The sequence below is a fragment of the Pseudoliparis swirei genome, chromosome 21, assembly GCF_029220125.1.
Source record: "Pseudoliparis swirei isolate HS2019 ecotype Mariana Trench chromosome 21, NWPU_hadal_v1, whole genome shotgun sequence".
Lineage (NCBI taxonomy): Eukaryota > Metazoa > Chordata > Actinopteri > Perciformes > Liparidae > Pseudoliparis > Pseudoliparis swirei.
Genome location: NC_079408.1, coordinates 3,875,658 through 3,887,892, shown reverse-complemented (window position 1 = coordinate 3,887,892; position 12,235 = coordinate 3,875,658). Strand labels below are relative to the sequence as shown.

General features: G+C 44.7%; 1 protein-coding gene across 1 annotated transcript in view; it reads right to left on the bottom strand.

Moving 5' to 3' along the window:
- Positions 1 to 922: 922 nt before the first annotated feature.
- LOC130211522 (cytochrome P450 26B1) overlaps positions 923 to 12,235 on the bottom strand; it is a 27,185-nt gene continuing 15,872 nt past the window's right edge. The window contains exons 3-7 of the mRNA XM_056442306.1: positions 7,752 to 7,870; positions 6,532 to 6,688; positions 6,070 to 6,225; positions 4,737 to 5,018; positions 923 to 4,206 (exon numbers count right to left, since the gene is read on the bottom strand). Of these exons, the coding sequence (XP_056298281.1) occupies positions 3,814 to 4,206; positions 4,737 to 5,018; positions 6,070 to 6,225; positions 6,532 to 6,688; positions 7,752 to 7,870 (1,107 nt within the window). The 3' untranslated portion in view covers positions 923 to 3,813. The remainder of the gene's footprint in view (positions 4,207 to 4,736; positions 5,019 to 6,069; positions 6,226 to 6,531; positions 6,689 to 7,751; positions 7,871 to 12,235) is intronic.

The following is a 12,235-nucleotide window of genomic DNA, read 5'->3' as shown; positions in this document are numbered from 1 at the left end:
TATTTTTGGACTTTTCTAAAGGATTCATGTCGGAAAAAGTGCCCAAAAGGTGGGGTTGTAAAAGTCAGAGACGTTATGTAACATCGGATATCAGATTGTTTCATGTCTTTCAACAAAAAGAAGACTTAAACGTAACCATCATTGCGGCCGTAGCTTCATACGACCGCCATGGATGTATGGAAGTATTTCCACCGAGCGCTGACCTTTGTGTCAAAGAATAAACGTCTCTGCAGACGTAACAATGCACCTGCGCTCACCCGTCCACAACGTTAACTTTCGGTGCGCGTTAGCTTAATTCACGCAAAAGCCCGATGTCACAGTTTGAAATTCATGTAAACGAGAAAAATGTTCGCAAGGACGGCCGCGGCCTTGACTCAGCGGTTAGCTGTATCAACTAGCGGTGAAGCCAGTGGAAAACCCATAGCGCCAATAAGCATCACCAGCAGGTCGTGGGACCGCCGGGTCTGACCCGGTACTGGAGGGTTTAGGGTGCATGGACCCAGTACGCATGGACCCTAGATATGCTGCTATTGGCTTATAGGCTGATGTGGGAGGTTTTAGGATACACTGAGCACCTATCTCCACTTCTCTCTCTACTTATGGACGAAGTTATGACTCTCTATCGCACATTATGCTTCCTCCCCGGAATCTTTGTGAATTCACGTCTTAAAGGGTCCATTGGACCTGCCTGGATCTGAGATGAAACTCTGCCCCCTATTGGCGACATCGTACTCTTTCCACCTTTTAAGACCTTTTCGAGTTTATACTTCATCAGAATCAACAGCATGTGTGACATATATGGAGGTTTTTGCACAGATGGAAGAGGAATTATTTGGGATTTGAGAATGTTTCATACATGAAAAACGTAAATATTTTCTTTTTTTCTTTCCATATTTTTCTTAAAAAAGGGGTGAGGACCACGTTCACTTTTTATCTTTTTACTTTATAGTTTATTACAGGAGTACATTTAACAATCACGGTAACAAAAAAAGAAAAAAGGAGGAAAGTAGACCAAGACATTCATATTTAAACTAAAAGAACGTTTTTTCTTCCTGTAAAAACAAATACAAATATTATGTACAGAATGACATGAGACATAAGAAACCGACAGGAAGGGGAAGTGTAGTCACATGGCACTTAACAAATAGACATACATACCTCGCAAGTGCTTTCTCTTTTCCATAATTAATATCAAATAAAATGCAGTGATAATAAGTCTGAATAACAAAACAAATAATAATTATTACAGGAATCAAATCAACAATATTAACATTTTAAACACTGTTTACAATATAACTGAAATACATAACATTCTAAATACATCCAATATTTATCAAAGACCTTTTCATTCAGGCTAAAAACTCTAAATCTGTAATCGAATAAAAAATAGCATTTCAAATATCTTATAACAACAATATTAATTGTACAATAACATTAATATTAGGTTATTAGTAGACATAGATAGCTGATTTTCCCCATGGCTTGCTAAAGAAAGGGATATTGTACAAATTAATATACATTATAATCTATTAATGCTCTTTTTGCTTTTCACGAAATGCAAATATTTTAATCAGCTGAATTATATGTATATATATATATAAATATATATATATGTATTTATATATATATGTATATATAAAGGGAAAGAAATATCAACTCTCACTCAATACAAACTATAGCAATCTCGAACTCTCAGTTAGAAAATGTACACACAATAAAGCAGCAAAATAATTCAATTTTTATATATTTGTTTTGTTGATCGTGAAGGAATCAGTGGTGTGATTGGTAGAAAGAGTGAGCGACGTCCAGAACAGGCGGAGTCCCGTCCGCCATCGGGTCGTCCAATAGGGAAGAAAAGGCCCTCCGCCCTCCCCTGAAAGCTCATTGGTCGATAGAATTCTATCGAGGGATTCCGGAAGATTCCGTCGCAGAAGCCGATCGACGCACGAGAAAAACAAAGTCCGACTCCGACGCACAAAAGCTCCGAGAGTTCTGATTGCGCAATCACCTCGAACAACGAATAACATCTCTCGCAGCTCCCGAAAAAAAACGTGGAATTTCAATTTTGTTTTTCTTTTTTTCTTTTGCATTCTCAGCGTCGATCGGAATGGTCACCTCCTCCCACGCAACTCAAAAAGACGAAGCGGTGGAGTCTCTTCCACCTCCGCCTCCATCCCTCTCCGTCTCCTCTTTCGACGTCCTCCGGCTCAGGAAGTCCTCGCCGCTTCGTGAGAGCGAGTCCTTTGATTGCATGATGTCACCGTCCCGTCCCGGAGGGCGCAATCTCAACGGAACTTAAAAGCAAATTACTTTGATTTTTAAGGACTGTTTAAAAAATAAATCTTTTGTGGGGACCAATAATTGCAAATTCATGTAGATTGATTCTGCTTGCACCATCCAAATTACTTCCTCGGTGGGTCGGGGGGGCAAAATGGTTGCAGAAGGTAATACTAATAAGTCAAGTGGAAGCATGTGTCATTGGAGACCCCTGGTATCCTCTTGTTTATGTGGACTGAAGGCAAAGGTATTGACAGATTTCCCCCAAAAAAAGGGTTAAATATATATATTTATATATTTTAAAAGCACCCACCACAATGTCTAAATGTACTCTGCACCTGAGTTCCACGATTACTTTGCTATAAATATGGGCGACATTTTGAGTCAAGGCGTTGGGCCAATCGGTGGGTAGCAGAAGGCCGGAAGAAGAAAGTGTTGGAAGTCTCTGGAGATTAAAAAAAAAAGGTTGTCGAACTTCAGAAGAATGTTCTCCTGAATCTTATTTTCTGATTCGTTTTTTTTCCGAGAACCCTTAAATACGAACTCTTGCCGTCCTTCCTCTTTGTCTCTTTGTGACGTTTTTGTCATTGAAGAAACTGAAGCTTATTTTTACTGTCCGGTACATGAATGGAAGCAATAGGAGGATTATAATCCAGCATAGGACAGGTTTGTAAAAAAAAAAAAATTTGAACAAATTGCCCATTTACATCCATTCAAAACGTCAGTGACAATATGCAGCCGGTGTATAACTATATCTCTCGCTTCCCGATGTGCTGCGATTCCCTTGTAAACTTGCATGTAAACAATTAGAAATGAATGAAAAGTTAAATGTCGGTGGACACTTTGATGGAAAACACAACGCCCACCAAATAAACAGAAAACACGAGTTTAATCCGGGAGGAAAAATCTAGATCTATCGGTCTATATATATATATATATATATATATATATATATCCATCTCTTTTACCCCGCTCGACAACTGAAATGGTTCACTGCATTTGATTAAGCACAAGCGAAATGCTACGATATCCTATTCTTTCATCCCATACCCTGTTTCATCCTTGCCTTCGTCATCTTGCCTTCCTTCCTCAAACCTCATTTTTACTTTTAGCTTTTTCCAAATTCCAAACCCTTCATTTCCCCAGAAAGCATCGTGCCGTGCTTCTCTCTCTCCCATTGTGCACTACACCCACCATTCTCTATTTTCAAATTATATTACATAGCTTTTTTTGTACATACACTTTGTTTGTATATTTCTTTTTCCAAAAAGATATAATACATAGAATAGAGCACTCGATTAAGATTTTTTTTTTTTTTTGGCAGCTTCTTTCTTCCTTAGAGGAAAAAAAGTCCCGATCATCAACGGAAGACTTCTTGTTTTTCTTTTAGTCTGAAAAGGATAAACCTCCGACTTGGCAGAGCAAAAGGTGGAGAAGAAAAAATAACTCTGAAATTCTTTCTTTCCTTCCTTCAATCCCTAAAGACCCCCGACACCCCCCAACCCCACCTCCCTCGACTCGTCAGCCCTCCGCCCTTCAAACGGTCGCTCCCAGCTGCTCGTCCGACTTGGCCATGATCTCGTTCTGGTTGGAGTCCAGGCCGTAGAACTTGACCTTGAGCCCGTCGACGGGGTGGACCACCGGCACCGTGACCACGCGGGGGAACTGCCGGGTGGCCAGCTCGAAGCGGCTGGTGCTGGCCAGCTCGATGGCCAGGATGCGTAGGAAGAGGGTGGCGAGCTGCTTGCCCAGGCAGGACCGGACACCGCCGCCGAACGGCAGGTAGTGGAAGCGTCCCTCCTTGTCTTCCCCCCGCTCCTGGCTGAAGCGGTCGGGGTCAAAGGCGTCCACGTCCTTGAAGACGGCCGAGGTGTCGTGGGTGTCGCGGATGCTGTACATCACGCTCCAGCCCTTCGGGATCTGCACTCCCTGGAGAAAAGAAAGACGGGGGGAAACGGAGACGGTGAGCGGGATCCGCAATTGTGCGATCGAAAGGTCTTTGGCGCGATCTATTCTGGAAAGGTTGTTGCCCTTTTGGCAAATCATGAGGTCACAGTGGTCGGACTTCTTGTAACTCTATGACTCTATCCTGGAAAGGTTGTTGAACTTTGGCAAATCAGCGAAGGAGGTCACAGATTTCTGACTTCTTGTAACTCTATGAATAAGGGAACCTGAGAATCAGATAAAGTAAATGCGTCCTTAAAACCTTGTGTTCTGGGGTAGTTTCCTGTAGATTGATCAAACTTTCAAAGGTCTTCTTCTTTATTCGTCATAAGTCTTTCGGAAACTTCTTAGAAGACTGTATTCTGGCTTCTAACGAACCAGAGATGGCCTTTTTTGGGGGGTCTTTTTAGCCGTAGTCCATATTCTGGACTGAAAATTCCCAAAGATGCTGAATGTGAAGATGAATTGACGTATGATGAGAAGATATTAGATCGTTGAATTACTCGGCTACTCACGTCAAGTTCGAAGGTCTGCATGGCGGTCCGGTATGCCCCTGAGACGGGCGTGAAGAGCCTCAGCACCTCCTTGATGACGCAGTCCAGGTACTTGAGGCTCACGATGGTGTCCAGCCCCAGCTCTCCTGGAACAAGGCAACCATTGTGGAGGAGGCCCCGGACCCTCAGCTCCTCCCTGAGGCGCTCCAGGACGGACGGGTGGCGGAGGAGCTGCATGATGAGTGAGGTGCTGGCGCTGGCCGTGGTGGCGAAGGCAGCGAAGATCAGCTCGATAGTCGCCTCCTGTGTGCGGGGGTGGGGGGGGGGGGGGGGGGGAAAGAGAGCGAGACGGCGTGTCAGCGAGCCGGTTCCTCAAAACCTTTTTGGCTCGTTTCGAACGATTCCTACTCCTCCCGGTCACAAGTTCACCGAGTGAACGGCGAGCGCATTTTGACTTGCTTTGTCTTTGCTTTGCCTCCGGCCGGTTGCTTGAATGTCGGGTCCGGAGAGAGTGGAAACATAGATGGTCGTGTTGTGCGCCGGAACCGAGTCACCGTCGCTGTTTTTCAAGGCGGCGGCAGTACAAAACACGCCATTTACGACCGGTAGAATCCACCTCCGTGCTTTGCCGAAATAAAGCAAAGCCGAGACAGAATAAAAGCACGTAGCGTGTTCGGAAAGACGACGTTCAAATCCAATAACGGCATTTAGCAATCCTGTTATAAACCTCACATCGGCCGTCATCTGTGTCAAAACACATTTGTGTGCGCGTGTGTGTGTATGTGTGTGTGTGTGTCGTGCGTCAGAAAGCTGCAGGAGAGTGCTTCAGCCTGGGCCTCTGCGACAGGGGCTCCCCAGTTCACGTTGTGTGTGTATTTATACACCGCGCATGTGTGTGTGTGTGTGTGTGCGTACAGGAGGCCTCTTTCAGACCCCTAGCAGGGGGAGTGTTGACTTATTTTTGGCCCTGGACGTAACCCAGAAACCACATCGAGCGAGCGAGCGAGGGAGAGAGAGAGTTGAGTTTCCACAGAATTCCTCCGAATTACTTTAATCGGTAAATAGAGGGTGCGCCTGTCCTCGGCCGTGTGCGTTACCGCCGCCTGCGGGCATCGCGCTCGCCATCGCGCTCGCCATCCCCGCAGTCGTATTTTACAGAAAGATGTGTATCGTAACTCACTTTCATCACATGTGACGCCAAGGTGATTTGTGAGAGGAATTACGCAATAATTGCCGACGCGCGCGGGTTTTTTTTTTCCGCCACGGGTTCCACGTTGGCGGCGTCCCGGCTAGACAAACAGAGACGCGTGCGTTCGCGTTAACGCAGCCCGGCGTGTTGACTCGGGGGGTTTACCTTCAGCTCCTGCATGGTGAGCTCGGTGCCGTTCTCCTTGGCGCTCTCCATCAGGACGTCCAGCGCGTCGCTGTAATCCTTCCCCTGGGAACACAGCGGCTTCTCCCGGATGGCCTTCTCGATGCTTTTCTGCAGGGCGTCTCGTGCGCGGATACCCTGCCGGACGGACAGGAAACGGAAAAGTTAAAACAAGATGTATCTAAAAGGAGCCGACCCCGTGACCCCGTGACCCTCCTGTGACCCCCCTTTTGCTTTTCTTACGTCGCCTCAAAGGAACGCTTCCGTTACGGGAAGAAGGGAAGACGAGAAGCACTTTGTTCGAGGTGCTAATCATGTGCCAGGTCATTAGCGACTATATAGCTTAGCATAAAGAGAATAGTACGAATACGATGTGACGAAAACACGGAGCAAATAGACGTACGTTTGAATATGACGAAAGGCGGAGAGGAAGCGGCCGCGTACCTTCCTGTAGCCGCTGAACGGCAGGTCGATGGGCAGGCTGAACAGGTTGTCGACGAAGTCCTGGAAGGTGGTGAACAGGTGCCGCATCTCCTCCTCCGACACCCTGAAGCCCAGCAGCACCCTCACCGCCATGGTGAAGGACAACCGCTGGCTCTCCCTGGGGAGGAACAACCAATCAGGAGCTCAGTGCGAGGATAGACGCAGGAGCCTCGGGCGATACGCCGATGACGCGTCGCTTTATTGCCATCGATAGAAACTACACGACGATAGTGTTTCTACCTCAAATGATGCATCAATGTTCGTCCCTAAGCTTTTACGAACAGCTTCACATCCTAAATTGATGATATTTCTGTTTGTTTAAACTCATGTTTTGGAATTTTGAAGATTTCTATTTGTCGATTTTATGTTTTTTCGCGCCGAATTACCTTTTTATGAGGAACCTATGAGCACATATATGGTAAAGAAGACATTTAAAAGTGTTGCTTTATCTATCATTTACAACACAACAGAACACCACGACATCTGGTCATCATTCACTATATTTTTACAAACATGACAGCCCTCATCTTATTGATTAGTTCATTCATCTTAACTAATTAATTTTATTTTTTTCTTGCCTGGAAACCAATTAAATTCCACGGACATGCATACACTCATACACATACATCTGCCACCATCAATGTATTTTGTTTCTTTCAATAAAAAAATAACACGCACATGCACACATGCATTTTTATTAATTTATTTGGATTTAATTTGTGTTTTTTTCTCAATACTCTGACTTTATCATATTGTTTCGTCGTCCTCTAGGTGTTATGTCTATGTATTGTCTTTTGTCTTATAATAAAAAATAAAATAAAATAATTAAAAATATATTTTTTTAAAGCCCACGCACACGCACATGCACACATGTACACATGCATTTTTATTCATTTATTTTTATTTTATTTTTATTTTTCTCAATACTCTGACTTTATGATGTTGTGTCCACTGTTTTGTCTATGTATTATCTTTTGTCTGACAATAATAAAAAATAAAAATAAAATTAAAGTGTTGCTTTTGTGTTTTTGGGGGGGGTAAAAACTTTTACAGATCGATTAATTAAATGAAGTGATCAAAAAAGAAGAATTACGTTGGTCAAAAATGATTTTGGACGACATTATGAAGACGCATCTTGCCGACCTGTAGTCACAACAACAACAACAACAACGTTTGTGTACCTGTAGACGTTGATGGGCTCCGGGTTGGAGCTCCACACTCGGAGGCTCTCCTGGATGACCAGCTGGATCTTCGGGAGGTAGGACGCCAAAGCCTCGTGGCTGAACACCTTGGCGAACACCTGGAGGGACAGAGGAGCAGGTGTGTCCGCGACGCGTACTGACGGACAGACGAGGGTCGCCCCGGGAGATGCTCGAAAACTGTACGCCGTGGCGCACGGACAGAAAGCAGAGAGGATGGATTTCTTTCTCCAGAGGAAATCTTGAGATGAAATGGTGTGCAGACATCGACTTCTTCCACCGAATGACGTGCAACAACTTCATAACTTTTCATGAGGTCCATCCTCCAACAGTTGATGGTGTCGTCCGACAGCGATGTGCAAACGGCAAGTAACTGCAACCAGACGGCTGCCTCCGGCTCGGAGAGGGGAAGCCGGTTTCAACTCCTCTCCTGACCACCAGGGGGCGACTCCTCTGGTTGTATAGAAGTCTGTGATTCATGTGTTAAAGCTGCATTCTCTCTTCTGACCACCAGGGGCGACTCCTCTGGTTGTATAGAAGTCTACGCTTCATGTGTTAAAGCTGCATTCTCTCTCCTGACCACCAGGGGGCGACTCCTCTGGTTGTATAGAATTCTATTCTTCATGTGTTAAAGCTGCATTCTCTCTTCTGACCACCAGGGGCGACTCCTCTGGTTGTATAGAAGTCTGTGATTCATGTGTTAAAGCTGCATTCTCTCTTCTGACCACCAGGGGCGACTCCTCTGGTTGTATAGAAGTCTACGCTTCATGTGTTAAAGCTGCATTCTCTCTCCTGACCACCAGGGGGCGACTCCTCTGGTTGTATAGAATTCTATTCTTCATGTGTTAAAGCTGCATTCTCTCTTCTGACCACCAGGGGCGACTCCTCTGGTTGTATAGAAGTCTACGCTTCATGTGTTAGAACTGCATTCTCTCTCCTGACCACCAGGGGGCGACTCGTCTGGTTGTATAGAATTATATTCTTCATGTGTTAAAGCTGCATTCTCTCTTCTGACCACCAGGGGCGACTCCTCTGGTTGTATAGAAGTCTATGCTTCATGTGTTAAAGCTGCATTCTCTCTCCTGACCACCAGGGGGCGACTCCTCTGGTTGTATAGAAGTCTATTCTTCATGTGTTAAAGCTGCATTCTCTCTTCTGACCACCAGGGGCGACTCCTCTGGTTGTATAGAAGTCTACGCTTCATGTGTTAAAGCTGCATTCTCTCTCCTGACCACCAGGGGGCGACTCCTCTGGTTGTATAGAAGTCTATGGGCATCCATTCCACATGCATCTCCCTCTCTCCTCACGCAGACTTACACATTGTGGAGGTTTTTTTCCCCATAGTCAGCAGAAATCTAGTGACAGGCAGAAAAAGTAAAAGAGATGGGAGGGGGGGGGTAGTTAAGTCTTTCCTGGCCCGTAATATTTCTCAGGATGAATCAGTCGTCAGTCGTCAGCGTCGTTTGGACAAATAAACATTGATTTTGATTTAAACTCCAACGCTTGCCCTTTAAATCGTCTCGTAGATGATCCAGCCGACCGCACGAGGAACGAGCTTTAAAATCAGAAATGAATCAGGAGCTTTTGTTCGGATAAATTTCACCGCTGTCAACTTTTTGGTGTGTTTTTTAGTTTGTTTTTCCCCCCGTGAAAAAGGCCCGCCCCCCGATTCCTCTCGTTAAATTCGGTTTTTATTCGATCAGTAAATCTCAGAGGAGGTGGAGGGGGGGGGGGATCGTTGAAATGAGACTGGAACGTTTGTTGATGCTTCTTCGTACATCGGACGTATAAATACTCTCTTTAATCGCTTTTGGGAATGCGAGTTAAGCTCCACGCGTAGATTCCGTTTCGGCGTTTTTCACTTTTTATTTTAATACTTTTATTCTTCTTTACGAGCTCCTCCGCTCTGGTCCGACCTGCACCAACTTTCACAATCGCGCTCGCGTCTGTGTTTTTTTTTCTCTTCTTCTTCACTCAATTAGTTTTTATTGTGGCGGGGTCGTGTTTGTTTTTACGGCCTTCCTGCTCGACCCGAGGCTGAATCACACGCTTAATCTCATTTTAAAAAGTGGCATCTGACCTTAAACCTGAACTTCAACGTCTGTTTTAAACAACTAATTCCCATCATATATATATATATATATATAAAATATAATATAACGACCTGCTTCTCTTCATGGAGACCTAGAGGAGGCAACAAGGAGCTTCTGGTGGGACCGGAGCCCGGACCCTGAGGCTCCATGTGGTTCCTGAGGTACCAGACCATCAGTTGGGCACTTGGACTCTTATTTTGTTCTCTACCTCATTTTCCTCTCATTTTCTTTCTTCCCTCTCTCTCTCTCTCTTTCTCTCTCTCTCTCTCCCATCATTCCCTCCCTCTCTCCCTCTACGTCGCCCTCATGAATGAATGAACAATAGCCCACTGAGCCGGTGTGCCGCGTGCGTGGATAAGTGTGTGTGTGAATTACGTTGGCGTGTTGCACGTTGGACGGCGTGCCTGTGTGTGTGTGTGTGTGTGTGTGTGTGTGTGTGTGTGTTGGGGAGCGGTTAGCGCTGGATCGCTATAGGGCGCCGCAAGACGTTAGCAGCGCTACACATTTTCCTCCGCCGCCGCCGCCGCACCCCGGGGATCAGTTTACACGACACCGTGGGGGGGGAGGGGACACACACACGATCTGACCTCATAGGAGTCTAGGAGGGGGGGGGGCGCTCTTTTGCCGTTTCTTTAAATCGTGGGTTTTTTTAGACAGCGGGAGGAACCGTTGAACCTCTCGGCGTCTTCGAAAATAAGTCGTACGGAATCCGGAGGTATGCGATGTCACGTGACAGTTGCTATGGTTACTAGTCGGAAGGAGGACCGCTCCCGTCTCGCGTTCGCCGGGTCGGCTACGCATTTAGCCGGTCGAGTCCGTCGATGACGTCGTCTCACCGTTAGAGGTCGTTAGAGGTCGTTCCATCGACGAAGCGGTTAATCGATCCGTCGTTATCTTTTCCGATCGATCGGCCGTTCTCTACGATGTTTTTTTAAATTCGTGACTCGACTGTTTCTCGGCGAGAGAGAAATCTTCGTTAAGCCGAAACGAGGTTGTGTAACGCTGTAAATGTTTGCCATTTAACCCGTCTGCACTGGATTAGGAATAATTGGTCAATTTGGGCGAGTACTTTAACTATTCCTACACACACACACACTCACACATTCATGAACAGAGACGGAGCAGCAGAGTTAAGCTACTGTAGGACCGGTGAGACAGTCAGTCGCTGTGTGTGTGTAGGTGTGTGTGTGTGTGTGTGTGTGTGTGTGTGTGTGTGTGTGTGTGTGTGTGTGTGTGTGTGGAAACACTGAAAGGTAACTATAGGTCAGACAAACACACACATGGCATCTCCCTGCACGGCCTGGCTGCCAATCAAATGCAGTTTCTTTCTTTCTTTCTTTAATGCAGTGTCACTCTGTGTGTGTGTGTGGGGGGGGGGGGGGGGCATTGTTCAGTCATTTTTGCTTCACCACAAAAAAACGTGACTGTCTTCTGTTAGCCTGCAGCGCAAAGACACAGGCTTAAAGACACACACACACACACACACACACACACACACACACACACACACACAGACACAGTCGTCATAATAACGTCCATATGTCTTAAATTATGTGAAAGTGCTGCGAGCTGCTGGTTCCACAGACATGTAAAGACTCCTTTATTCTTCTCTCTCTCCCTCCTCTCTCTCTCTCTCTCTTTACTCCCACCTCTTCCCGTCTCTCCCTGCCCCTTCATCCATCCTCTAAAAAATACAAAAATAAACGTTTTCTTTCTTTCTCCTTTCCATAAGTATATATATATGTATATATAAATATATACATATATATATATAAATAAATATATACATATATATGTATATATATAAATAAATATATACATATATATAGAAATATATATATATACATATATATATGTCAAATCTGTATTTTAATCATATTTTTACATCAATAAAACTTTTACATTTACTTCGTTACACGTGTACTTTATAAGTGATTCCTTGTCATGCTATGTTGTATTTTGGTCACAATATATACGGTAAATAAACCCCTGACATTGATAAAAGTATTCGGATTAGGATTACAATTATTTCTAGTTTTATTTCATTAGTTTATTGCATCAATAATAATGTAAAAAAAGAACATTCCATGTAAAAAAAGTACTTTTAAGTATATTTTTCTGTTATTTCTTTCACTTTAAGTACATTTTTACTTGCTAACATTAGAATATTTCTCCCACCATCGCGATACGAAACCTTTGTACTACTCAAAGTGTTCCTAAGACAACAGTGATACAATCCCTGTGAGTGTGAGTGTATTCATATCACAAAATGTACATTTTTATATATATATAATTTCTTTTAATTTGACCTTTAAAAAGCCAGAAGGGAAAGACGGAGCAGTGCCCTCTAGTGGCGATGAGCAGAAGCACACG